This window comes from Varroa destructor, unplaced genomic scaffold (genome assembly GCF_002443255.2).
Source record: "Varroa destructor unplaced genomic scaffold, Vdes_3.0 BEIS01000007.1, whole genome shotgun sequence".
Lineage (NCBI taxonomy): Eukaryota > Metazoa > Arthropoda > Arachnida > Mesostigmata > Varroidae > Varroa > Varroa destructor.
The window spans coordinates 11,065,256-11,092,745 of NW_019211460.1; the positions used below are offsets into that span (position 1 = coordinate 11,065,256).

Below are 27,490 nucleotides of genomic sequence, written 5' to 3' on the forward strand. Positions count from 1 at the left end.
GGAATACCTCAAAGGACAAGTACGACCGTACAAGAACGTGCTGTGCTGTGTCGGAGGCCGGAAGACAGGAAAAAGAAAGGACCTGTATTGAAAAAAAAAAAGGTACGTTTCAAAGATATTTGGCAAAGCGTATACACCACCTTTTTTCCGTACATAGGTTCATTTTACCTTGCCAGCTGTGTTCGCGCATTCGAGTGGTAGTTTATTAAACGAACAAACGGTAATACTATTATCCATTAAGGGTAGTGGTTACCACGTTCACTAAACATGAATGAACGATGACGTTCGCTAAATAAAGAAGACTGATCAAACTGACTGGCTGTGATATCAATGTAAGAGGTAAATCAGTTGAATAATGTGACTTGAAGCCAAAAGAAGGAAAAATTTCTACGGCCTAACTGTTTACTATCGCCATTGGAGATAGGAACTCTATTTTTACATGTAATATATATATAGTTCAGGTTTAATAGAAATTAGTTTCAACCTTAAGTCACGGAGCAGGACATATTTAGTAAACTGACAGAATTTTCGGGGGAAGGAAATGTTTTACTAAGTAAAACATCATTACGCTTTTATTCGATATGCTCTTTGAATAGGATTAGCCTACATCAAATAGTTTGAAACCTACGTTCAGTCAAGGCTCTCTGCTTGTAATAGGACATACATTACTATGTATAAGTAATGGGACAGCGAAACGCCCAACTGGTCCCAAAACGCCCAAAGACGAACGAGCATTCATCTTATTAATGTGCGTGGCCAATCCTTACTGAGACATTGTAATTCGCTTACTGTCGTTGAAGGATAAATAAAAGATGGCTTCCAGCAGAGATGATCACTAAACCTAAACTTAGTGTCATAACATTTACCCTTCGACCTCGTTGGCAGTTAAGAATATAGATAAAATCACGGATATGAGTGACTATTATTATAGGGATACGCTGTACAAGGATAAAAATATAGTATACAATGCTATGTTTTTGCTATTTGTTTCGCTATGAAATTCTCGAACGGATGCGACTTGACGTAAATTAGGGTCTATGTGATCTCTTCCTACGGAAATCAAGGACAAGTCACAGATGAAGATGGAAAGTCATCGATCAAGTACTTGGCTGCGTTTGTCGGTGCCTTTAAATATTATGACAGTTAGCATGCATCTGTCGATGCTATGCTGATAATGCGTGTATTAATGTTGGCAGTATTGGAAACTAAGCAATTAGGTTATCTATCTAAGGCCACGTTCTGTCTCTTAAGGCCTTTGTATTTTTCGAAATAAAATTATTCGTTTCCATATCCGCTGCCTGCCCTTGGAGCGTGGTTCGTGTTGCTGTCGTCGATGTTCCATGTAGTCGGTTGTACATATTTGCTTTAAAGGTCTCTGAAAAAATAGGCACGTCATCCCCTTCCTATTTCGTAGTGGGCCGCGTTTGCTTAATGTAGTTGAGCATAATTTAATGCACTGGGTGTTCCTAGGTCTATATGAATGGCGTCCTGCTCACTTATTGAGTGAAAGTTGGCCACAGACGAAAGTACCGTACAGCAGTGAAAGCCGCCCATGAACGTTATTCGTTTACCGTCGATGTGGTGACAGGTCGCGACTATGTGGACGTCCTGGAATCCTAACCCGCCTGCCAGGACTCGGCCGCCAAGACCGAGCGCGATCGTAATGTGCTCGTTTACCATGAACACGTTTTCCCTGATGTCCTGTAAGTAATAAACAGGGGTCAGAAAGCCAACTAGTGTACAGTGAGCGCATACTTGCTAGCTACGGAGTGCTGGCATCAAGATCATTTACAAAAATCCTTTCTGATTCCCAGTCCGTATACGATTGCGCGGAATATTTGACATATCGCGAGTTCCTATCCTATTCGATGGAGCGTATGTGTGAAACTCTCAAAAGCCACCGTCATTCCGCTATGTAATCTTTAGTGTTTAAGTTCTGGATTGGTCGTTAGGGCTTTTCGTAAATCCACCTCGCCTCCGTCTCGTGTTTTTATCGATGTGCATTTTCCATGTAATTGAGGTTTTTATGCGTCGTCTCTCGAAATATACGGATAAAAATGCCGTATCCGACAAATTCTACTATGATGTCCTAACCTACTCAGGGTGTGAGGCAGGCAAAAGTTCTATGAACATAAACGTATGTATAATGCATGGTCGGGTAAAGTCTTGATTCCGGCTCACTGGTATTAAAGGTCTTTTAAAACTGCTTGCCAGTTTCATAGTGTGCGGTTCGTGCTGGCTTGTAAAAATGCGGAAATATTATTAAACCTCGTAAACATCCGTTTTTATGAAGCTATTTTTGCCTCAGGTTGGAAAAACAAAGGGAATTAGCTGTTGTATACAACATCTATATAAAAAAAAATCGTTTCTTGGCATCAACGTGCGATGTGCGAACCATACTCATCATTATTATTGCTATTATTGTTATTAAAGAAAGGTAATCTAATTCATAAAACATCCTTTCACTATATATATATATATATATATATATATATATTCTATGCTACACATTATCAGTTCTAATTAGTACTTCCTTGGCTGAATAGATTAGAAAATTTCTGCCTAAGGGGCAGCTCGTGTAATTAGCAATAACTGCCAATCCACACGAATCGCGGAAAGACAATACAAGCCGGCAAAAAAGGCAATATTATCCAGTTGCCAACGAGCTAAAGCACGTGCAGAATTCGAGGCAACATCGTACGTTTAAAAAGAGCACGTTACAAATGCGTAAAGTGTATGGTCTCACCTTGGCTGTTTTTCAACCCGTCACGTAACGTTTTTGTAACGATTTTAGTGTTTCACGTCCAATATTTGGGAGGCTATCACGGACACCTTAACATTGCAAAAGTAAGCTCGTTTTTATTTAGCTTTCCCGTTGGTGCGCTCATCTATTCTAAGACGTCGCTTTTCTCTAAAGCTCGATTGAAAATAATGGCAAATTATAAATGAATAAAAAATGAGCAAATCCTGACCTGCTTTATTGTTAAGATACATCCGGTCTAATTAACCCTGCATTTATAGACAAAACTAGCTAACTAAAATATATAATATATATATATACAAGCTACAGCTATTCCCTCGATTGAACAAATTTCATTAAGTCACTGCATTAACTTATAATTTAAAAGCGCGCCTGAATCAGCTTGATTGTTTGTTGCTGACTTCAATCTATCGTTGGAAAAATATAAATATATCTCTATTACTGGTTATTTTTTAATGATTTTAACATCGTCAGCACTTGGACTTAGTCTCACCGATCGATCTTGCTTACTTTAAATGCACGCCCTTAAGGGTCTTCCCTGCGTAAGATATGCCAAAATCGGGCTACTTTTAGCGTACGACCTCTCAGAGTTGAACTATTCATTGTTCGCAATGGCAGTTACAGCAGAGTGTTTCCTGCCCTCGTGCCACATCCAATAAACACATCAGTTGTTTACTCCTTGAATTTACGTTTGTTTTCTTGTTTATTTTAGCAAAAAAAAAAATAAGTTTCACAAAAACGGAACGGGCACGAGAAGACTGAGTGCAAAACTCTCGGAATAAAAGAGCTTGCGCATAGTTTGAAGATGTCGAAGTAACCCAGTCTTCTGCGTAACAGACTGCAATAGAATATGGCCAGCGTAAGAAGACTAACTTTATAGGTCATCAGCGCCCATGTTCACCAGCGATGAACTCAGCGTCGAAGCGAATTGTTGATTTGCACGAAAGCTGCTGCACGAAATTAGGAGAAGGAAGACGAGAGCCTTCGTCCTAAACGGCTTGAGGCAAAGGGCACGCTGTACGAGTCTCTCCCACGATTTAAGTCGACATCCACGTTCGGGCGTAATGCTCGATGTGGTCGTTTTGATTTTTCTGGCCTCTCTCCTTCTATACGCACAGTTCCCGTCTCCGCTAGCTATTTTCCTGCCATTCCCCGCGTGAGTCCCAACCGAAAAATCTTTTCCTTTGGCTAGTGACGCTTCCGGAGTTCCTCATTTACTTACTTACATTCCATTGTGCGGTCGAAAAGAGCAATTTAGCAGAAGACAAAGGTCGGAGTGTAAATTTTCCGTGGGTTCCTTGATTTCAATAGTTACAGTGTGCTGTCGTAGGAAAAAAAAACAAACTTCTATTAAACGAAGAGATCCCAACGATTTCAAGACATAGTCAAGCTAACGTGTTAAGACGGATGGCAGATACTACGCGCAGCGGAAGTGGATGATAGCAAGAGGATCAACAAAGCAGAAGTGAAATAAATAAGTTGGACAATAACAGGTAACTTGTTTGGAACCATATAATACTATTGTTGCGCTCATGAAATATCCTTAGCCATAAATGTAGTTTGTTTGAACTTCGTAACTTTTACTAGCGAATGGGTAGTTGTGCGGTGAAGGCTCGTACTTTTTTTTGTTTTTGTGTGTAATTCAACTCAAGTCACAGAGAGAAGACTGCCCGCCTAGGTTTCATTGTATTCAGGCTGGTTCTAAGCCAAAACAATGATTTTGCGTATAGAGTTACGTCTAACCTTTAGTTTAAGTAATCGGTACTGATGATAATGGTTTCAGTTTTAATGCATATTGTTAATTATTATTGCCAAAATTTGTTGATTGGCTCACTGAAAAAGGTACGTTTTGCTCACTGAAGAATTAACGTTGCAGCTTAGAACGTAAAGGTTTTCCCCTGACTAAAAGCTTCTATGAAAAGCACATCTGCAGTGAGCTTATGAGAGCTCATTGAGCCTTGTGTATGGTGCAAACAGTATGATAAGGTAATGGTAGTTGCGCAGAAAATCTAAAATAAAAAAATTGATATATATAAACTTCTGTTTTCGACTGTCGTTACGCAAGTAGTTGATATTGCGTTTTGCCTATTGGAAACTCCGCTGGAGACACTGAGAGCGGGCATGGTTGAGAAAATCTGTAGTTCAGTGTAGGAGGATCGAGTATCATATAAACGACCTTCATGTTTAAAAGCTTTCCGTCTCTGACAAAGTTATTTCATACACCTATCCGTATTTGGCTAAGTAATACGTAACTATATACGTACTAGCTGCACTTTTGTCTATGACAATTCGTTGTTAAGATAAGGAAAGGGATCGGAAACCAACAACACAAATTACGATCATTTACGCATCAGTAATTAAATGATCTAGGACAAATGTTAAAAAATATTAGATACATATAACTAATTTTCCCCATTGTCAGCAACAAATCCAGTTGTTATTGTTTGATGTATCTGCGCGTTGAGAGCACCAACTGGTCGTGTCTCAGCTGTCCGAAATGGCATTATCTTTTCTAACCGCCAAAACAGGTTTCAAACTCAATCCCAAAGACAGATCTTAATTCTGGTTTTGTTGTTTCGTCGATCGTGCTGAGTTTTTTTTTTTTTTTTTCTTGTATTTAGAAAAAAATCTTGAGCTTTTCAAAGACCATGGTGAGCTAGATTGGGTGTATTCCGGCATTGAGGCATCGAGTTCTGCTACAAAAAACGACTTGAGTTATCGTGGTGAGGCACCCACTACTTATTTCCTAGCAGGGCAGCTTTATGAACAGCGGTACGTAATCGTCTTAAAAGTCATTGATAATAGTTGCTAATGACAAAAGAAGTAATACTTGCTTGACACGAATTCATACTGCATAACTCTGCGAAAGGAGCGGTAAGGAAATAGGTGGTCTTTTCACCTGGATCTTGTAATTTACGCCCTTGTATTTGAGATGTTCCGACAATTTTTTCTATATATAATGTAGCTCTCGAAAAATTAAATTTTTTTTGCAATAGTAGTTGACCTAGGCGTAATTGCTCGAAATTCAGGTAACCTTTCTAGACCTAATTGTTATCTAAGCTTCGTGAAAGAGATTCGACAGCACCTGCTTTAGCTGTTTACCTGTTCGTATTCCATTCCAGTATTTAGACATTCAAATTTTCCCGTAATCGCCGTTAATTCTATTATTATATTTAGCTAGACAGTAGCTTAACATTTCGAGCCAAACGTCTGATACTGCCTTTATACATTCCACCAGACAACTGGCTCCCGCCGCGAAACGACGCGCGCTCACTGTCGGATTCGAACCCAGACCACCACGTGTACCTCAAATTTAGCATGAACACACGTTATTTACTACGCTGTTGCCAAGATCATCTATTCAGCAGCAACCTTCTACTCACCCGTTAGATATTACACATCGTTGAGCACAAGCTTTATCGAAAACAATGAGTTTATCTAGATATGCTTATTTTACGTGTTAGGCCATATATCAAAATTGCACCTGCCATTATGAACAGTCGACCCATAGTCAAGAGACGCTCAACCGTAGTATCTAACTCCAGGCAACTATTTTATACAGGTCCATTCCAACAAGCAAATTTCATAGGTCCTACTCATTAACTATTCATAAAGCAAGTCGTATTTTACGTTGCTTCCGAGCGTGTTATGTTCATTGAACTTTCGCTAAAACTTTTTTCTAGCTGGGCTGTGGGCGTGAGCTAGCCGCTAGTGAACTTCTAAAATGACATGTTATTTATCAGAAGGTAAAAGCTCTGAACTAATAGTTCAAAATTTCATTACCATTATACACGCTCTGTTTGGCGTGTACTCGACACAAACTCCGTTCCGCAGGTAGCGCCGAATGAATTCATTCTATGACTGGCTTGTTTTGGTGCTAAACTCTGGGGTTCTCACAAACAGATAAAAAAGGAGCCAGGATATAGTGATATCGACAGCCTATATCAATGACCATTACTGTCATAAATGAGCACTGATTGATAAAAATGCCCGATTGGATGCAAAAAAAAAAAAAGAAAAGCCGTTGCGGATAGTATCTTCAAACGGCGAGTACAGATTGGAGCATTGGTGTTTTATGAAACTTTCATTAGTGCAAAATTGCCTTCGATTCTATTTGACGGCCGAAGGTATGTCTACCTACAATTACGGACGAAGACGGTTTTTTTAATTCAAATTTAGAACATTATGGTTACTTTTTTTTTGGAAAAAATAGACAAGCCACTAAAATTATTTACTTATTATCCTGTTTTCACAGGAGTACCTCGAAAAATTCCGAGAAGCAATGGCGCTAATGCAATATTCTAGTGATTGACGGATCTTCAACTTTTCGAACAATCGTATTACCTTTGACTTTAGTTTTGACCTGTCTCTATGCCCGCTATCACGATAAACTAAGAAAGTTACGATAGTTGTTCTTTTTTAGTGCGGACAATTTGACGAGATCGATTGGATCGAACGGCTGAGATCTGTGCTCTGCCCATATGGACATGTCAATCATCAGTAGCGTGAATGTTTACCTTCCCCATCGACAATTATCTGAAAAAGATTTAAAATTGAAGATCTGCTAATTTCTAACTTATTATTCTAATAACTCTTGTTTTTCCGAATACTTCAATATGTTTCCGTAACGACAAAATTGTTTGATTTGCCCTGTATCGTGAATACTCCATCCGCTGCCAATGTAAGTGATCTCTACTTGGGGGATTGTAAGAGGTACGTATCTTGTATTTCGTTACAAAGACCAATAGCATGGCCGCGCTGATAATTATTTTACCCGGACACGTATCCCTAGACGGACGAACGTCTTTTGTTTTCCGTCGGTATTGACGCGTTCTAGGTAGTGAAGAATCACAATTTCTAATTCGTGTATTTAGCAGTTTTTATTAATGCCTAAAAACAATCCAACGGCTGATTTCCGGAAACAAATCGTGTTTTATATATATCTCAGAATGTTGAGGCCTTTGTTTGTTTTCGTTCTTCATTTTGTTAAAAACCTGTTTTTTCCTTTTTCGGCATGTTGTTATCGTTTTGTCCGTTTAGTTCTAGCTTTAAGACGAATGCACCGTTGCTCAAAACGCTCGGTGTTTTATAAGATGAAACCAATAAAAGATTATAAAAACGATTCTAAAAATAGTTGAGAAAAATAAAAACATGGGAAAAAAGTTGTAAAAAATTAAATTTTTATTAATTAGAAAATTATTGAGCGCAAAGTAATAATTAAACCATTATAAACCTAACAAATAATACTAATAGTAAGTTAAGGATGAGCATACAAGATTCAAGCCGTATTCGATTTCTTGTACCCACTGAAAACGATCAAAGGGAAAACGCAAGCAATAACCACTAGTACTTTCTGACAAACCTTCATCTGTCCTAGTGATACGACTAACTACGGTATATATACATATATATACTAATTCAAGGATTTTGGATATCTTTCATGGGTGGGCTTACTCGGAAGGACAACACGCTATGCTGAAAATGACATGCCTGGAGAAGGCCAAACTCAGCTAAAGAAAAAAAAATAAGTCTAGCTTGGCTGAATTTCAATACCACTGGGCCGAAGGGTGACAGCAGCTCATTCCGATAATATTTCGTTAACCACGATGTCCTTCTCATTTCTATTAAATCATTTTTTTTCACACGCTTAACTCATCAGAATCAATATTTCTTTGTTTAAGACACAGTTTTGAGAAGATGTGCTTCTGTAACAACTTTAAGCTTGGCATTTCTCCTTTATGGATAAGTTAATAAGGAAGTCCCGCGTGAGCAACCAACGTTCGTGCTAAAAACCGATTGCCGAAGAAAAGACTATTCATTAGGCGAAGCTGCAATAATTGCCTTCTTGCTAAACCCTTTTTTATTTGTATGTCTAAAACAAATTCTTCTTTTTGGAAATTGCTTACAAAACATCCAGTATCTCTTGAATCAAATTGCGACTATAAGTAGTCCTGCTGACGCAAGTAAAATTGAATTGGTCCTTCGCAGGCCTTCCCTAGAAATTTTCTCACGCGCTACACCGTAATAAAAGTTGATGGTATGTATCGCTCATTTTAGTGACTTTTCTCAGTTCCTATTTTTTCCGTCTGTTAATTTCAGTTCTTCGTCTCTAGAAAATATACCACACTATATATTTGTTATTCATCTAAAAAAAAAAAAAAAGAAAAACATTTACCAGCTGAATATGAGGCACAAAGGGCCCCAGGGGCTCGGCGGTGTATAGGAAGACGGACGGAGGATTCTTAAACAATCGGACTACAGATAATAACTGGTGCTCAACACAACGGCTCAGAATTGATGAGGTTGTAGCCGCTCCTAGGCTCCACGGCTGGCTAAAGCCTTCACTTGATCGACAACGAGGTCTGAAAAGAGGCAGAAAGAAACCAAGTCTAGGAATAAATGGATAAAATGGCAAAGAACCTGTGATTTCACATGGTTCGTCGACTGTTTCCAACCAAAAAAAAAGATAATGAACGGCGGAACTAGGGTAAATCTGGAAGAAGTTTTTTTCCTGTCCACTCTCCATCTCCCACTTTGCCTTTCGTAAACATAGCCGAGTGGGCTGTTGAGCTGTTCGGGATAGACAACAAGGTTCGACAGTGGCTTTATAGCAACAAACTATAGTGACATATGGTAGCGTGTGTACAACGTAACAACCTCTACAATGCGCCTACTAAGTTATCTACTATTGCAGAAATACAAATCAGCATACATGTTGCCCTATGTCCGTTATAGCTCACTACAGCATTAGTTGATGTACTGGCTTGTTTAGGGTTAGCTATCTAATTCTCGTTTGATTTGTAATTTTTTTTAATTGTTCTAAGTTGATAGTCAACTTGTTCATTACTATGATCTTACTGCCCATCGCCACGCCCCAGAACATAGCTCAACTGTACCTTTTTAAGCGTGCAAATACTCGAACTTTTAGCGCCCCTCGCGTTGAATGATTGCTGTGCGTAACGAACGTGGAGCCGGGTAATATTGTAGCAAAAAAAACTCCAATTTTGCTAAGTAACCCCTCTCTTTTCAAGCTGAACGAGCATGCAGGCCTTTTCTCCAGAGGAAAGCTCTCCTTTAGTGCCCGTTCGGCCCTATGCCTCATTCAATTCACCATCTCGGCCATGCGTCTTACGTCGGGTGGTCCACGTTCGCGAGCGTACTATAAACGGCCTGACAATCGGAAAAAACCAACGTCCGCTTTTGATTCAGGTCGATTTTCGAGCACTTCCAGCCGTCCTCGTTGCGGTCGTACTGTTGGTCCCTATTCAATCAGCAGCGCCTTTTCCTATCTATAGCGATTATCCTTCGTTCTTTTCAATGTTAGCTTTTTTGCTCACTTCGCCCAGAGGGGAGAATGGATGAAAGGAGATAGAGAACAAGGGCAAACGGCATAAGGCACCATGAGCGCAGTTCTGCTCTTCAGCCAGGTCTGGCAAATAAGCATAATTGCTTTAGATGTTGCATAAGTATATAATTTGTCAATCTAAATTAGTTTAGCGGGCAACAGGTGACAAAAAAAATCAAACTAGATTTGTTGGCATTTTCCGAGGGAGTTACTCGGCTGAACCTTATATTTGCGATACTAGCTTTAAGAGGAGGCTCGAGCTTGTGACTAGCCTATATATAGCAGACGCAATCGCATGATTCCATTTGATACAGAGCCTAGAAAAGTGGTGCGTGCTGTCAAAGAAAACTAAGCAAGTTAGTCGATCAACAGGCGATCTTTTGAACCGTTTTGTTTCTCCATGGACTGATTTAAAGGAGTTTTGATGTGGAGTGTTATTTAAATAACTATTATTTCAAGGGCTTCATCTACGTACATATAGATCTATCTTACTACGAATAAGACCGTTGGTATTATATGACCATCAGCATCAGCTACGTTTACGTCATAGTAATGTTATTGGCAAGTGATCAATTATCAATGGCAGACGAAGTCCTTTTTAAAGCTATATGGACACATCAATGATAAGACCTGATATCTGTGGTCGCCGTTTGAGGAGCCTTCGTCCGTTTCAGCAAATCGACCTTCGACATTTATCAGTAATACGGTTCGACGTGTGAACTTGGTCATCTTTTGCCGATAACAGATAATAAGTAGCTGAGTAACCTAGATCATCTGCTTCGTTTGCATAAGTCCGCAAAATTTGAAGTACATGTGCTAATACTTTTTGAAGGCCGAAGGCAAATTATTCGCATAGGCAAGAATATTGTATGTTCAGCAAATCCCCATTTGATTATCATTCTACCGACACATGCCCCTCCCTTTTCCCGAGATGCAGCTGTTGATTCACAATTTTAAAGGGATTAGTATATCTGGTATTTAGCAAAGCTAACTTACACTTAACGTTAATCGTCAACAGCTGTCTTTCAAAGCGCCGAATAGGCAGAGTTTGAACCCGAACGATTTGGGTACAAAATCCTTCGTCGTTCAATTGCGATCAGTGGCAATCTCTTAATTATTGTTGTGACTTGTGTTCCTTCGCAACTAATAACTTTTTATACACACTACAGAATGTGTCGTTAGCGATACTCCGAAACGATTTTGTATAGTGATCAAATTTGGGGCATTTTTAGAGCAAACATAGATCAATTTTGTCTTCTGTGCACATTTCAAGAATCGTCCGTTCGGCCAACAAATTTTCATTGCTTCTAAATAAGTGATGATAAGGACTCAGATCTAGTGAAGGCAAAGGAGTGGCGCGACAAAAAATCCTCTGGTCCCTGTAGCTCTGTGGAGGTTAGAGTTGACATAAAGGAAAATTTCCTTGATCGGGTTGTTCGCTTGATGTCAGCTGGTCAGTCGGAAGTCTCTATTTACGCGAATTTGTTAGCTCATTGTATAATTGTTGTTGCTCGCGCGGTTTAAGGGGGCTTATATTCCTACCTAAATTGTGCGGTGCGTCATTCCCAACTGATCATCGGGTCCTCGTTGACTTTAAGCGAGGCCTCATCCAGCTTCGTCTGAAATTTATTCGTCACAATTATGCTACAGTAATTAACGAACAGCATTATAGTCGCAACTAGGACGACGTATGTCAAGCAAGATCGTCGATCTTGTCTTGAAAGGAAACCGACGTGCTAAAGGTATTACCTACCCATCGACTCCAATCAAGCACCCCCTGTACATTGTATGCTTTTCTATCTCGACTCTGATGAAACACATTTTTCATTCAACTTGTGCTCGTAGATCGTATCTGACGCTCTATTTACCTAGTTGAAGGGCCAGAGTCTCGTTTATTCACTGTGAATCTACTATCTTTGCCAACTGTTCTTATAGTAAAGCTCGCTCACAATAGTTATAGTTCTATATATCGAACTAATATAGCTACGTTATAAATCAGCGACTATTATTTACTCGTCGGGCCAGCTCAGTATTTGGCCGTCATTAACGTAGGCCGCTGTTTAAATGGTGCAAAGGAACTTTGAAATGTTGATTATTTGGCACGTACGAAACGATGATAATAGGCTGATCAAGCAAAGAAAAAAAACTTACTAACGGTACATGATATTTAACTTTTGCAAATCGAAAAGAGACGCAACAAATACAATCTGTCATAATATTCCGAATCTAACGTTGTTCTAAGTTGAATCTCCATGTCCTGACATCTGGATTTCTGCATCGTGGTCTAGGAATACACGATCGAAAATTTACAAGGTGCAAATTGAAAGCCCTCGTTATTATCGAATTTTGCAACGGACTGGAGTGCTTTGTCAGGAACGTGTTGTTACTCCGTTTCAGGGCTTGCTCGAGAATCGACTAAAATCGGTCTTTAAATATATTCCCAGACACCGTTTAAATTACGACTAGGGTCTATTGACATTGAAAGATGCTGACGGCACACTCAATTGCATACGCCTACGCGTATTCGTAGACATATATTCATCCGCCAATAGAAATGTCTTGTAAGACTTCTATTTGACGCAGTCGGCAACGTAACACTTCATATGGTAAGTCTGATAGCCAGAATGACGCATACATTTGAATGACATATCAATTATAGTCATAAACATATGAATAGTTTGCAAAAAGAAAAAAAAAAAACATTTTCACTTCCACTAACGTATTCGGGCGTTTCAAAGTCCGCTACTCACATAGTAGTCCAATTCGTGACGCCCTGCAGCCTTAAACAGGACAAAAAATGAATTCAGGCTTTAAGGTAGAGTTCCGAAACTACCGACTGCGACCTTTCCCTGAAATCGAATAAAAAAAAATTCGACACATCAATGCTCAAGTTCTATCCGGTCATTTGAAGAAACATTGAAGGTGTTGCCTAATTGAGGTGGGCAACGAGGGTGGGCAAATGACTCGGGAGATTTGTAAGCTGAGACGACGTAAGCCTAAGTAACCGTTTGATATGGGTGCATAATGCTTCCAGTTGGTCTTCTTAGTGACAACTTCACGCTTTTATTCCTTTGTTTATTTATCCCTTGAGATTATGAAGATTGTGCTTCATAAAGCACAATTATACGAACAACGATCCCGACAAGGTTTACAAATCATAGTCAACACATGCGAAAACAACGGCGTGAGGTTCTTGGTCTTCCATGGTATAAGTAGCGAGATTATTTTAAGACCATTGAAATCATAATGTTTCTAACGTTCGAGATATAAACAGGTCAAGCACACGTAATACGCCTTTAAAGGAGTAAGGAATATTTTCAAAATGAATCCTTCGAGTTCGAAGCGCGAACAGCGGTGTCGCTGTTCAGCATTGCTATAGACGGCTGGCTCCCAGAGTATAACACAAAGTGTGTCTACGCCCAGTTTCGAAGCTAGATCGGCTTGTGTTTATGTTCCTAGAAATATTTCCTAGTGTTTCAAGTTGTACGTCCGCTACCGATTTTAGGCCGTGCCAACAGTCTTTTTAGTAACATAACTATCTATCTCCTACTTCATTAACCTCATCAACTTTTTGACACTACTTTTCGTTTTAAAAATTATGTATATGAGTCTAATAAGTATCGCTTTCGGAACCGATATTCGATCCTCACCCGCTTTTTGGAAACAGCTTAACTATGACTTATTTAATATGGCAAAATACTAGAATGGAGTGCATCTTTTACTACTTACTAGTTATAACTTATTTACGTTTCCTTCTAATATGCTTGGGTTACGAAGTGAATAAAAACTATTATACGGGTCTAGACGGGAACTTTACGGGCACAAACGTAATAGCATACTGGTATTTTTTACGTTTTTTTTTTTTATTTTAATGAAATTTTGATGATTGTGGTAAGTAACATTCAGATTCAAATTGCATTTTCTAGAGAAAAAAAAATGGCACCGTTCACGAAGGAGTCGTTGCTTCTGTTTGTAGTGCTTGGCGTGGCTTTTGTATCCCTAGGACGGACAGCTCAGAGTAGTCCAGATCAGCAGAACCTCACAAGAGAAAAGAAGTACCGCCGTAAGTTTTTCTCATCTAGACAAGTCATTTCTTCCCGAAAACTTTAGCAGTGTGTCTTCTTCATGACAGCATTTAATTTTGAAATTTTTATTAGCCCGCAAATTTCGTCTCATGGGCATTTCAGTTACAATGGGCAAGGATCTTTCAGGGGCAGATGCTCGTTGCAGCTTGTCGATCCCACTCTAAATGCTGAACTGTAAAGCTAAGTTAAGTGGGTTTAGGCAAACTTCTGCTCGACTGAAACTTTCTCAAATTATGGGTTTTTACAGACCCATGTGATGCGCTTAGCTGTGGAGCAGGCACGGAATGTGTGGTGAAATCTGACCGATCGGCGGTATGTGAATGCGTCAGGGAATGTCGCGCGGAAACTGATGACCGCAAAAAGGTAGAGACAAGAACCGTTACGATATATTAGAGCGTCCATTATGAATGCTTATTTATGAAAGTAACATGAAAGCAAGATAGCATTGTTGCCAATGCATATCGTGCATCGTTTTCAAACAGTTACTACCTAATGAGCTTAACCCCTATTTAAAAAAATAGATTGACTAGCTCAGGAAGTATCCTATTGCATTCAGTTACATTACGTTTTAGTAAATTTTAGGACTACGCAAGTGGTGTACCCTCAGAAAGTCGTCAACTGATTCCTATACCTAAAAAGATGAAAACCGCAATAAAATCGTTATGGTTACTAACAAATATCGCTTTATACTCACACGAAAGAAAACTTACCGGGAAATGTACACGTTAAGCACGCCTCGACGACTGGGTGTGCTTCGATAGCTCCTCAGATCCAGTTAGTACTGCAATGTGTGCTGACTTTTTCGTATACAACCTTGTACTTTGCCGAGAGTGCATTTCTTTGTGCCCTGCGGTTTTTTTTTTACCTTTCTTTGTTTTTATATCGTTGGTTCGATTTCATTATCAAGACTATTTGCATTTTCTCTAACAAAAAGGTACATTTTTATTCCGGTTCTTTGTGTGAATACATTATGCTAGAGAGTCATTTGTCCTTTAGGCCTGCAGGCGTATTTTTATTCTGCGCTGTTCGTGGTAAAATTTTGCAACGAAGTTGAAGGCCCTGAGACTCAGTAAAGCGTGTAGTTCTCTGCGACCATCTTTGTTTCATGCTGTCGATCCTTCGCTTCTGTTCGAACAGGTCTGCAGTAACTACAACGTGACATTTGACAGTCTCTGTCACCTGCACCAGATGTCCTGTTTTTGTCGACAGGAAGCAGAGGGCTGCTTGAACGAGACCTATGAGCATCTTCATGTAGATTACTTCGGTAGCTGTCGAGAAATCGGAAAGTGCTCCGATAGCGAAATGGCCGACTTCCCAAGGTAGGATTTTTTCTTCTTCTAAGTTTCTTGCTCACTCTTGTCCGCTTAGGACTTAGTTATTATTTTCAAATGCCTATAGCAATAGGGAATACAGATTGCGAAATGGTGGTGATAAAGTGCTGGTCCTAATTGGCACTGGTGAAATACCAAATTTACTTTTGGGCCCCGCCAAGACAGCCGTCGATTGAAAGCAGGATACAGTAACTATTCCAGAAAATGGTGTATCTTTAAATTAATTATTTCAGTGTGTATCAAGCGTTTGTTCGGCACACGAAGCCTGTAGACATACGAACAAAACACGTACAAAATGAATAGAACACCAATAAAGAATTGTTAAGTATATGAGATTAAACGAATTTAGGTTTACTAATGAAACGCTACATACAGACGATCCACAGATATTTTTTCCTTCCCATTTTTTTCCCGCGCTCAATGCTCCAAGAGTAAATGACAGTAACCCAACTGAAAGTGTTCTATCACTTTAAGATTCATAATCTATTGGACTGCCGAAAAGTGCGTCCATAAGTCAGGTCAGGCTGTGTCGCAGGCACAGCTAACTTGAGAAACACGGTTTGTTTCAACTGATTGGGCAGTTTATTCTAAATAATTTTAGACAATATGGCGGGCGGGCTGGCTAACAGGTTACATACGCTCAATTGATCAACTAATCGATGCTATATTGAGACAGGTATAGCATACCCGTACCATGATACTCATTGCAGTGACAATAGAACGGTGCAAATTTCACCGTAGAGCACGGTAGCATTTGCATGGTCTGGTTGACCACGAAGCCCGCTTCGTGATATAATGGCTCGACAACCTATATTAACAAATCCGATTTACCGGAACCATTCAGAACGTAATTTTGCCAGGGAACATCACTACTTTCCTCTACCAAATCCATTTCTTATCGTTATATTCCTTGTCACAGTGTTCCCTCGGTAAAAACACGAAATTTGTATGAAAAAGTGTATCGGTTACATACACACAGTAACTGCTATAAATGGCCAATGCGCACTTAGTCGTGTTGAAGGGCATGCTTTCCGAGTCTCAATTTTATTTCAATGTATTTCCATTGTTACTATAAATTTCCAGAAGACGCTGTTCTATGCGACACACTTCGACGCCACGGTCGATGTTGCAACTGGAGCATTGCATTCGTAGCTTTTTTGAAGCCTCTGGTGCTATTATTGGGGCAGTCGCATAGTAGACGACGGTGTGCTGCTAGCATCGGTGATTGCTTATAGTCTCCGTCGTAAAGCAGCGCCATTTTACAATGTATCAATCCCTCTGTGGCACGCTCGTATAGCCGGTGTTCACTTACTCTGGAGAACGTGTCTACGCTTACAATCCATCTTTCCCATTCTACGATCCCTTCGTTCTCTATACCAAGAGACGACATCCACATGAAATTGTGACCATCGTTGAAATACGAAGCAAAAAAGCTAAAGGATCATGAGCCGGAAAAGAGATCGTGTCATCGTCATAATAGTACTAACCAGCAAAGCGTGTCTGACAAGGTTGGTTACGTACTGAGAGCGAAAACGCGGTAGCCCTAGCGGTGCTGGTCCGTTCAGGGGCATCGTACTCGTGGCTTTTTGCTTCTGGACAGAAGGCGCGTGTTCAGGAATGGTCACAGTGGATGAGCAAGATAGTGGCAGAATTTAGAGACTGCAAGCTCCGCAAGGCAGATCCAAGACAACAGAGAGGAAATTTGCGGCTTCCGTTTTTAGATATGAGTCGAGCGCTTTTTTGGACGTAGCAGGGGCGAACATGTTTCGCTACTGTTGCTGCTACTCAGTTTCGAAGCGTTAGTCTCTTTAATGGTATCCTCGAAGCGCAGTTCTGGGCTGCGAGACGCTATTCTGTGTTGGTTAAATGACTGATTCAAGCATCTGACGGCTGTTGATTCCTTGGGTGGCTGTTGGTCCCACCATAGCCATTTCGCCAATGCTGTTGATTTCACGAAAGCTGTCAATGGCAAAAAATAAAAACGGGTCATGCCATACTTTCTCCTGATCACCCCCTCCCCGCTCTCTAGTACCACTAGCTTTCGGGTCTTTGCATGCATACGTACTTATAGGAATGTCCCCGCGTCGAGCTGCTTCAATTCAATACTCTCACACAGGGCCTCACATAGAGTTTACGAAACCTAAGCAATGACGCACGCAAGATAAAACTCTACATGGTCTGTTATACAATTGCATGCTCTGCTGGGCACTTTACATGTTGTCAAGGCGATCAATGCAGTCGGCATTCGCTCGGCTGAGGTTCTTTTCGTCTCTGATTGGTTCCATCGCTGGCTAAAACACACGCATTCAGCACAAAAGCGGTAGAAATGACGTTCCCGTCATGGCACCCGCCATAGAGTATTCTGCGTAGCAGAGCTTTCAGTGTCTTGATTCTACGGTCCGACACCACGAAAACGGCAGTGAAAGTACGATCGCGATCGCTTGTTCCTTCAACCGCCCACGCATTTCCCCGTTTTGACATTATCATTTCTCGTAATAGAAGTTGTATTACGGATCCACGCCCAACTCAGTATCTCCCTGTCTACTTCTGCTCTTCTTTCGTTCATTTACTTCGGCTCTACTTCAACACGATTACTGGTAATTAAAGCCATATCATGGCCGTCGTAATGGCTAGGCCGTGGGTGTAGTTCCCGAAGCCTTGTTACTGTTTCAGACACAAAATCCTAAACCCGGGTGTCAGGTCCAAACGTCTAGCACTGAAACTATTTTAATGGCTGCATTGCTTTTTGCCGCACTTTGGTTGAAAAAAATGAGGCGTTGATTATGTGTGATATCAATAAGAGCGAACTTTTGTCTAGCAGACTATAATATCGTATATTGAGTAAGTGTTTTCTCCCTTCACTTATATATATTCGGATTATCGGAGCAACGTTTACAGTCGTCTAGGGTTGTTGTAAAGAATTGAAAAAACAGGTACCGGATATTGCCTGCTATGGGAATTGTCGTGCTACGAACTTGTCCCTTTTATGAACACAGATCGGTTATGCGGTTGATAGTAACACAATTCGACTTGTGGGTCACATGGCGGGAACGAATGTGCTCAGGAAGGAGCGCTATAATACCTGCAACGACTCGTTTTGAGGAACTTTATGTTCATACAGAGTTACACCCTCAGAGTTAGCGGAAATATGATATAATAATAATAATAATAATAATAATAACCTTGCATATAATGTAGAACATTTGCAATGGGATGACCGTGCGTGAGAAGATTTAACCTAAAAAGAAACCGAGTCTAATCACATTTGTAAGATTTCAACAAATGCTTGACTTACGACACAAAGTATAGAAGCGTTAACTTCCTGTTTTGTAATGTCCTATTTTTTCAACTTTCAAAAACTGGTCAAAATCTGTAGGGAAAATATCGTGGGAGTATTATTCAGCAATAGCTTGCCTCTCAGAACATGTACATTTTATAGAACGCTCATGCGAACCCATTTAAAATTGATATCATAACGATAGTACATAATGGTAAATGTTACATTCAAGCTGCAAAGTGCGTACTTTACTGTGAGATATAAATGACTTTTAAGATAGCTTGTTACAGGTTAATCATCATAACTTACCCTAAAGTATCATCACTTTGGTTAACATTACCCTTATACTAGACAGACGATTCGTACCGTGCTGGGAGCCAGTCGTCTCATGCAATGGCCAACACTGATATGGGACGTAAAGGGTGCAAAAAAGTTACGCGAACGTCTTACCGTGAAAATATATATATATATATATATCGATTTATCAATCAATCAACCTGTTGTCCTAGAAGATCTGTCTTCATTTGACCACATATAATTGCAAGCTCAACAAGTAGTAAAATCCCACGCAAAGTCCCGCGTGTTAGAATTTAGCCAAAGTAGGTTGGATTATACGTTAACGCAACGAATGTGGCTGCGCTCAAGTGACACGTGGGTAATTTAAAAATGTGACACATGGGAAAACGGCTATTTATTTGAACCGTACGATTAGTTAGCCTTGTGCTTTAGAATTCTTACATGTTACATTATGTGGCTACTAATGATTGGGGCCTAGAACTTCACATACGCATGTCTGAATGCAATTTTCTTAACAATTGGACAGTTGTTTTTACCCTTAGCTTTCTTTCAATAAATGCCTTTTTAATTTGTTTATTTCAAACGCCCCATACCGGTAGGATTAAGTTGAGTTGATTCTCGACTCCTCTATTCGTGTCTATCAATTTATAGGAGGTAGATCGCTATGTTTGAAAACGTTATGTGATTTTTATAGATCACTCTAGTTTTCTTGTTCCTGCAAATACGCTTGAAAGAAGCATTACATAATCTGGTCCTATATATGGCCGCACTCAATAAGTGTTGCACGTCTGCTAGCTAAAGTCATATTGTTATGATACAGAGAAGCTGATTTCTAAGATCGTTTCATTTTGCAGTGCTACATTATCCGCGGAAATTGGGTGAGGACAGTTGATTGAATTCTTGTAGGTTCCGACCCCGTGAAAACACGTACCACCTAAAAAAGCTTCAATACGTTCTCGAGTATGAAATCTCGTGCTAGTGAACATAAGCCTACCTTCGTAATTACCGCTGTCGAATTCTTGTGTGTTAGCGGTGCTGGGGAATGTGGTACGAACTAGATAGCAGTCTATTATTACATTGGGATACCGTATATATATTACGTTGGGATAATACTGATTGTTTTCAAGTTAAAATGGAAACAACAAAAATAATTACCCGCAAAATGTGCTCCGTTAAAGCCAGTGACCTCTTTGCCACTCTTCTATAGCCCCATCATTGTAACACTTTTGTAGCTTTTAGGCTCAATAACTAGAAAAAGTGCTCGTTGCATTGATACGCAGTGAAGTTCCGCAGAGACCGAGATAGGTGATAGTATGATGGTGTTAAATCTAAACAACGTTAAAATTCCATCCATCCAAACTCTCAGTTTCTGGCGGGTTACTAACGACGTTTGTGGTTTAGGGTAGTCGTGGTAGAAGACGACGTTTTTCTGGCCCATTAGTTTCGGTCGAGTTGTTTTAATGACTTGTAATCTTGCTTGTTACTGACGGTAAAAGGCCGAATTAATCGTTCTGCCAGGCGGCAGCAACTTATAATGCACGATCCTTTACCACTCCTAGCAAATACAGTCTGCTATTTCTTGTTAAGCATCCTCTTCTACCGTGTCAGTCGTAGTTTTGCCGTAAGCCTAATTTTTTTATTTGTACATTTCTGCTGTAAATAATCGATCGTTCGTTATCAGTTGAGCAAATTTATTTACCCTAATTTGTGTGGCATTAAAATAAACAGAGGTGTATCTTTTTGTAGCCAGCTTTCTTCAAATGATTTAAGACGGTCTAACGGTGGCTATTTAATCGTTTGGCAATTTCACGCCTGTTCAAGTATTGATCTCGCTTAACTCTCGTAATAGTTCGATTAAGTGTTTTTTTTTTCTAATTGGTCGATCACTACGAGGAACATTTTCTCTATCGACATTTCCTAATCGAAAACCACAAAATCATCTTCGGGCCACTTTTCTCCCATAACGCATATCGACCAAAAACAGCAGAATTTTTTGATAGGGGGTGGGCGCGATTTGTGTATGTATCGTAATAAAACTGTGGAACAGAGGACATTTTTAGAGAAGTTTTACACATGCTCAAAGCGCTCTGTCTCAACTGTACAACAGCTTTAGTACTTTTAAATTTCAGCTTCAAAGTGGCCAACGCCGACTCGACACAACTCACTATTTAGGATAGGTGACTGACTTTAAGGTTAGAAGAACGGTCAATATTACACTATGGCTATAGCATGTAGAAAGGCGCTTCACCTGCGCACACTGGCTAGGCCAAAGACGCACAAACATTTTTAACGTTTCCACATAGGCGTATGAGTGTGTTGTTCTACATGTGCATGTTGGTAGAGTATGTAAAATGGTGGAACCAGCAATGCTTAAAACAACTTTGTTTTTGCCTACGCCTCGTATTAACACTTAGACGCATGCGCGAGTGGCTGTTTAACATCATGAAGGATCTCGCGCGTCGTAAGGCGCTCGATGCTGAATACGCGAAACTCGAAAAGGAATCCGAGCAAGGCCAGGGAAGGCAATGGGTGAACGCTGTTATCTGGAAATTCTGCGATCTTGATGTTGAGCCAGAGAATAGGTGGGCAATATTTTACAGAGATGCTAAGTGTGTGAGTGTCTGATTTTCATTGAGAAAAACAAGCGGACAATGAACCCTAAAAATATAGACGAGTTATTGAGCTTTTAAATCTATCTTACAAATCAGCTGAATCCATACATTATTGCTACTATGTTAGCAGTTAGTGTTGCTATGGCTCGGTTTCATATAGCCATGCACAAATCTAACGTGTTAATCTCTCGTACTTCACGTTTTAAGGGTGGTTTCTCGACACGAGTTGTACCCCCTGAAAGCACCCCTTCTTGCCATGGAACACTGTATCGCACCATTCCTTGATTCCTGCGACACCGACGAAGACCATCAGGTAGTAAACAAGTTTAGGTATGATTAGTCGAGATGATAAAGAATACTTGATCTTTCAGCATACTTATGGGGGCAACTAATAAAAGGCGACAAATCCTAAGTCAAAAATACCATGTTTATTGGCAGTCTAATAAGCCGACGTCCCGTACCACGTACGGTAACAGAAAGAAGGCGGAAAATGATCAATGGAAAATTAAACTTGTCTAATAAACTAGCCGTATATAGATCGCACTAGCGTACATAAAAGGGGCAAAGCAGAACTAGGAAATTGCATTCCGGAGCACGAGTACATATGCATTGTTTATACTATCAGAATGCATATACGCTTAACCTGCGATTACTAACATTAAAACTTTCAGGATGCCACGACACGTATACACTGTGAAAGTTGACATTCGTTATTTATTATTGGAGTCCTTACAGAGATACCTAGCTGTGGCTCATAAAAAAATATTGTTCTTGCTAAAGTAAGTAGTTGAATAATTAGGTTTTTGAATACGCCATAAATTTCAGGTGACGCTGAAGGAGTGGGGCACATGTCTTGGCCTGAAGATAGATGAGATTCAACACAAGTGTCACCGAATGCATCACGGCAAAACTTTCTAAATGAACCAGCGTACACACGCGCAAATGTGGTAAGAGCGAAGATTTACCAACGTCGTGACCACAATCATCCCTCGGACGCCTGCCATCCACACAATAAACACTGGCCTACATAAACAGCGTAAAGCTAGATATATTTTAATGTTAACAAATCAATCATTTGTGTTCCAGAATAAATCCACCTTACATGATAATTCCAATAATATCGGCTGAGCGAGGATGAAATCATATTCTATCAAGCCAAATTCAACAACCTGGAAACAAAACTTCTATCAATACTCCTCATCATCGATCATCACTGCCTTGGCATTTAGCTAGAAGTGATTCGCGGTAACGGTATTCATCTACTAGGCAATTGCGAGCCATCTTTGAAGTCAATGCCTTTTTTTCTACTTTAAAAATCTTCATTCAAGAAAATAATAGAAATCAATAATGCTAAGACAGCAGTCTCGGTCGTAGCCGTGATTGGGCATGAATGAACGTGTAATCTCGAAGCTTTTCTTGGGCTGCGTCGTATCTCATTCCCTGAATCTCAAAGTAGATGTTACAAGCATTGGATTAAGTTGACTATATATGGATGCTGCTACCATCGATTGGGTCGTATTTAAATTAAAGCTACTTCTGCTTACTTCAGCATCACCTGTCTTTATTTACAAGAAAAAAATAGTCGAAGTGGTGTGCAAAAGTTACTCTCAGTACTTTTACTATTGCCGACAGATGCTACCGGCATATTATGTTCCGCACGCCACACAGTTAGGTGAAGTTAGATACGCTCGGAAATACCGTAAGAGGGAATGAGGACAACATAGACACTTTCTTTAATATTTAGGGCTGATAATAATCTCGAACTGCCATACATAAATTATAACTGGGTCCTAAACTACTTATACTATGACTGTCGATATTTTATCGCGTGGTGTTTGCTCTTACAACACAAGTCTGTAGAAGTCTTGAAATGGCCACTTTGTCCGCATCCCCTGGGATAAGGTCGACAAGAGCTGAAACGCCGTACACACATTAAAAGATGAGTCAAATAAATATATTCGAGCTTTTCGCACGCTAGAGCATCATGACGCTAGAGAATAGGACATATTAAAATACTAGATTTCAATTCTAATCTTATTAGCTCCTCCGCCAGCTTCCTTCGTTCTAACGGAATAGTCATATGACAGTACTTCGTTTCTGTGAAAACTCTGGATGATCAATTAACCCAATTCAAAAACGAATGACCTAATTCAATTTATTTAGTTAAAATTGAAGGTAATCCTAATTTTATTCTATGGCATGCCACTCTATCTCATAATGCCCCTCTCAGAGGAAACAGTTAACACATACATCAATGATGATCTTTTAGAGCAGCGCAGGAAATATGTTCTGCGGTAATCCAAATAAATAACTCCAGCATTTAAGTAAACCGAAACTATTCTGTAGTGAAATAAGATTATAAAAGTATTTTAGAAAAAAAAAAAAAAAAAAAAGTCAACATTCTACAGTAAATAGAGATTTAGACACGAGCCGAAAATTCTGTTTACTTCATTCTTATTGTCGTTATTTCGTTAATAATTTTTGTATACATATAAAAGTGCGAGAGTCCTCCTGGAAGGCTAGCAGCTGAATGGCAGGGAGTCTTGCCTGCATTATTTTGGGCCTTGTCCTCTAACTGGCCTAAATAGGTGCGAGGCAGGTGTAATTTAAATTCAAATAAATCCTCTGAAAAGATAAACATTTAGTTTCCTCGAGTCTAGAAACGGCCTTTAAGTTATATCATGCAAAGGGCTGTCGATAAGCTACCTCCACTACCTATAAACCTTCATTCAGATAGATTGTATAAAAACAATATGCAAAACTCAAGTCCACTTTGTCAGTTTTGCCCCTGTTATATTTACCAATTGGAGCATGCCTTGTGATTTTACTGCTAACAGAAGCGGAGTTAAGGACTGGCAAGTGCTCATCTTGCCAATTGTCAATTCACGTAAGCATGTGACCTCCTTGGAAGTTGTTCCTCTCCTAATGACGGTGTTGTTACATGTTGGCAACATCTACTGCAGTACTAATAGCAAAAAACATGGCTTAGCCGCTATTATGACCGAGAGTGCTTAACTTAATAATAACATTATTAATCTATTACAGACATAGGCCACTACGGCTGTGCAATTCAAAGATGTGAATGGCGTGTAAGTTTCGTAAAGTTCTAGATATACAGCACTTGAACCTGTTTTGCCAATACAAACTGGAAATATAAATTGTGCCTATGTACATGTAGTATCTTTTGCTGAGTTTAGCTATCTCACTGGCTAGCGATAGCCATGATGTCTTGAATGAGCAATACCCAATAGTTTGTAGAGTAAATCTTTATTACATCAAAGGCAAGATCGAAGCAGCCTAGTTTCAACGGTGGGTAGAGCTTTCGCTATCTCGATATTGGACGTATGTCAAAATAACTCGATAGAGTGAAGCCTCCGAGCGATTTTGAATACGCTGTTTATACACTAGCAGCAGCAGCAGCAGCAGCAACAGCAACAGCAACAGCAGCAACAACAACAACAACAGCAGCAACAACAACAACAACAACAACAGCAGCAGGACACGTTGCCATTTATTGCAACGACTATACGATACCGGCTCAATTCAGTTCGATAGTGTCAATTAGATATTTTGTGAGATGAGCCGTATATTTGATTAGTTTACCGTTTTCATAAATCAAGCTCATAGATTTATTTAGGTGTGGTCTCTCTTACACAAGTAAACCACTATGGTTTCCTTATGACGTTCTAAAAATATTCTCTATATATATATATATATATATATATGTGGTGACATTTTTTCGCCAACTAAAATTCTACCCGTTCACGATTGCATCCCAAATGTTTTTCTCTCCGACCGACCCGTTTCGAATGCAAAATGGTCGTTATCTCTTTCAGAGATACGTACGTCTTATTATGAATTCAAGCAATCTTTAATTAAAGCGACATCTTTATGCTGGGTTCGGCACAAAAGAATAAGACTGAAATCGATTTATGTTGGGCCTATTCCCAATACGTTATTCAATTACGTCAATACGTATATCAATTTAATGGTTTGCCGCGGCGTACCTATTGCTACGGGACTGTTAGCGGGTTTTTTTTTTTAAAATCACAAAGTGTTTCTTACGCAATTGATACGATTCATACCATCACTTTTATGTAACATATACCATAATTGTAGTATATAATTCTAAGGCCTTGCTCATATACGTATGTGTAATAGAGAAATATGATAAACTAATAGTTATAATTACTCTGACCTGTATTGCGCGAATTCAGTTGACGAACGTGGACTAGGTTAAGGTCCGCAACAACGGAACAGCTGAGAACAAATGAGGACATTTGAAGTCCCGATGCCAAAATGGCTCTAGCTACAATTACAAAATGGTCGACTAAATAGAAAAGGCCGAGGACGGTTTTGTTGTTCACTACGAGTGTATTGGGTGCCGCTGCATTTTTCCTGTATGCACAGACATATTCTGACAAAGTGACGAGGAAAAATCTAAAACTAGACCCTTTCCTCATTGAAAAGAAGGTCCAATTCGCGTGTAAAAATATATATATATATATACATCGTTCAGATACCATGTCAGGATAGTACAAGGTATGGTTGCGATGAAAGTCTTTCATATTCTCGTTTCTCCTTCACTTTTCATACTATGGCAAATTTCATTTAGTAGTCTACGAAACACGTTTCGGATAGATTCATTTGATAACGTCAATGGCTAACATTTACACAGGTCATGTGAGTAATTATAAAACTTTCTAGCAAAAGTTTCGAACACATAACTTTATACGAAACTGAATAATTTCAATGATAACTTTTTGCAGCAGTAAGATAACAGGCTCAGTTGAAATCACTTCATATAAAAGTGTGATCCCTACAAAGGATTCCCTTTCATTTCTGTACATGCTGACAAAAGATCCTACTCGGTAAGTATCGTAAAAAGCACCAAATCACAACTTAACTTATGTTAGCTAGTTATCTTTATTTGACATAATAATTTGAGTTTAATTTAACTTTCTACATACTAGATAGTTAAGCCTGCTTCAGAAAGTCGACGTCCTTTGTTTCTCAACGCTCCGCAGTTTGAAACGTTCGCTCTTATTTTACTGAGGCGCGCACAACTATCAACACAACTACAAAAGCGCCAAGACTGTCTGTATCGGATAATTCCAACATGTACCTTGTAACCTACCGTAAAATAAATCAACGATCAGAATTAAATAGGATGAAGTTGAAATGCTCAGTTGCACTATTATTAAAAACAAAACCCTTATTCCAAGTGGGGGGCCAATCTCTCATTATCCTCTCCTACATCTTTTGGTGGATTTTTGACTACCTCTTCGGTTCGTAGTTTTCTATTTATTAACAAACAGCTGAAAAGAAGGAACACATAGATTGTGACGTGTGAAAATGTCCGATGCTATTGTTTACAGTTATGTATCTCCTCAAACAATTATGTAAACAAACACTGTTTTCGCAATAATATAAAATTAAATTATGTGTTAGGCAGATTCTTGCATTCACAAAAATCTTGCAAGTTCCAGCCTTACTACTGTTCGCGTTTGAGAACGGGTCTATGTAATAGAAGGACTAGTCGGCCCACATCTTCCGAAAGTTAAGGGCGAGGTTTTGGATGAGATCTCTGTGACCTGCTTAGCCGCAGGGTTATGAGAGTGAGGTTCAGCCGTGATTTTTCGAATATACATACCCTGTTTTATTGTTCTAGCATTGGGACTTATTCGGCAGCGTACTAGTTCCCGGAGTCGTTCAGTTCTAGACGGGCCACCGTTACCATGCAAATCTGCAGTAAAGCTCTGACTTTCTTGCCAAAAATAAG

General features: G+C 39.6%; 1 protein-coding gene and 1 long non-coding RNA gene across 2 annotated transcripts; one reads left to right on the forward strand and one right to left on the reverse strand.

Annotated features, from left to right (window-relative positions):
* On the forward strand, positions 1-23,256 carry LOC111253980 (SPARC-like). Its single transcript, XM_022814325.2, has 9 exons — positions 1-102; positions 5,383-5,533; positions 14,033-14,169; positions 14,439-14,554; positions 15,329-15,510; positions 21,511-21,678; positions 21,916-22,021; positions 22,534-22,655; positions 22,795-23,256. Exons 3-8 carry the CDS (start codon positions 14,043-14,045, stop codon positions 22,624-22,626), a joined length of 792 nt encoding a protein of 263 aa, XP_022670060.1. The 5' UTR covers positions 1-102; positions 5,383-5,533; positions 14,033-14,042; the 3' UTR covers positions 22,627-22,655; positions 22,795-23,256.
* Positions 22,398-26,114, reverse strand: LOC147754307 (uncharacterized). Its single transcript, XR_015316756.1, has 2 exons — positions 25,907-26,114; positions 22,398-23,621 (listed from the first exon to the last, which is right to left on the reverse strand). It is a non-coding gene; the product is annotated as an uncharacterized LOC147754307 (long non-coding RNA).
* Between the last annotated feature and the right edge of the window lie 1,376 nt (positions 26,115-27,490).

Excerpts from the sequence above, each read along its gene's own strand:
- LOC111253980 (XM_022814325.2), top strand. The coding sequence starts at position 14,043 with ATGGCACCGTTCACGAAGGAGTCGTTGCTTCTGTTTGTAGTGCTTGGC. Across the intron at positions 15,511-21,510 it reads GAAATGGCCGACTTCCCAAG|ACGCATGCGCGAGTGGCTGT; the intron begins GTAGGATTTTTT and ends ATTAACACTTAG. Across the intron at positions 21,679-21,915 it reads GATGTTGAGCCAGAGAATAG|GGTGGTTTCTCGACACGAGT; the intron begins GTGGGCAATATT and ends TCACGTTTTAAG.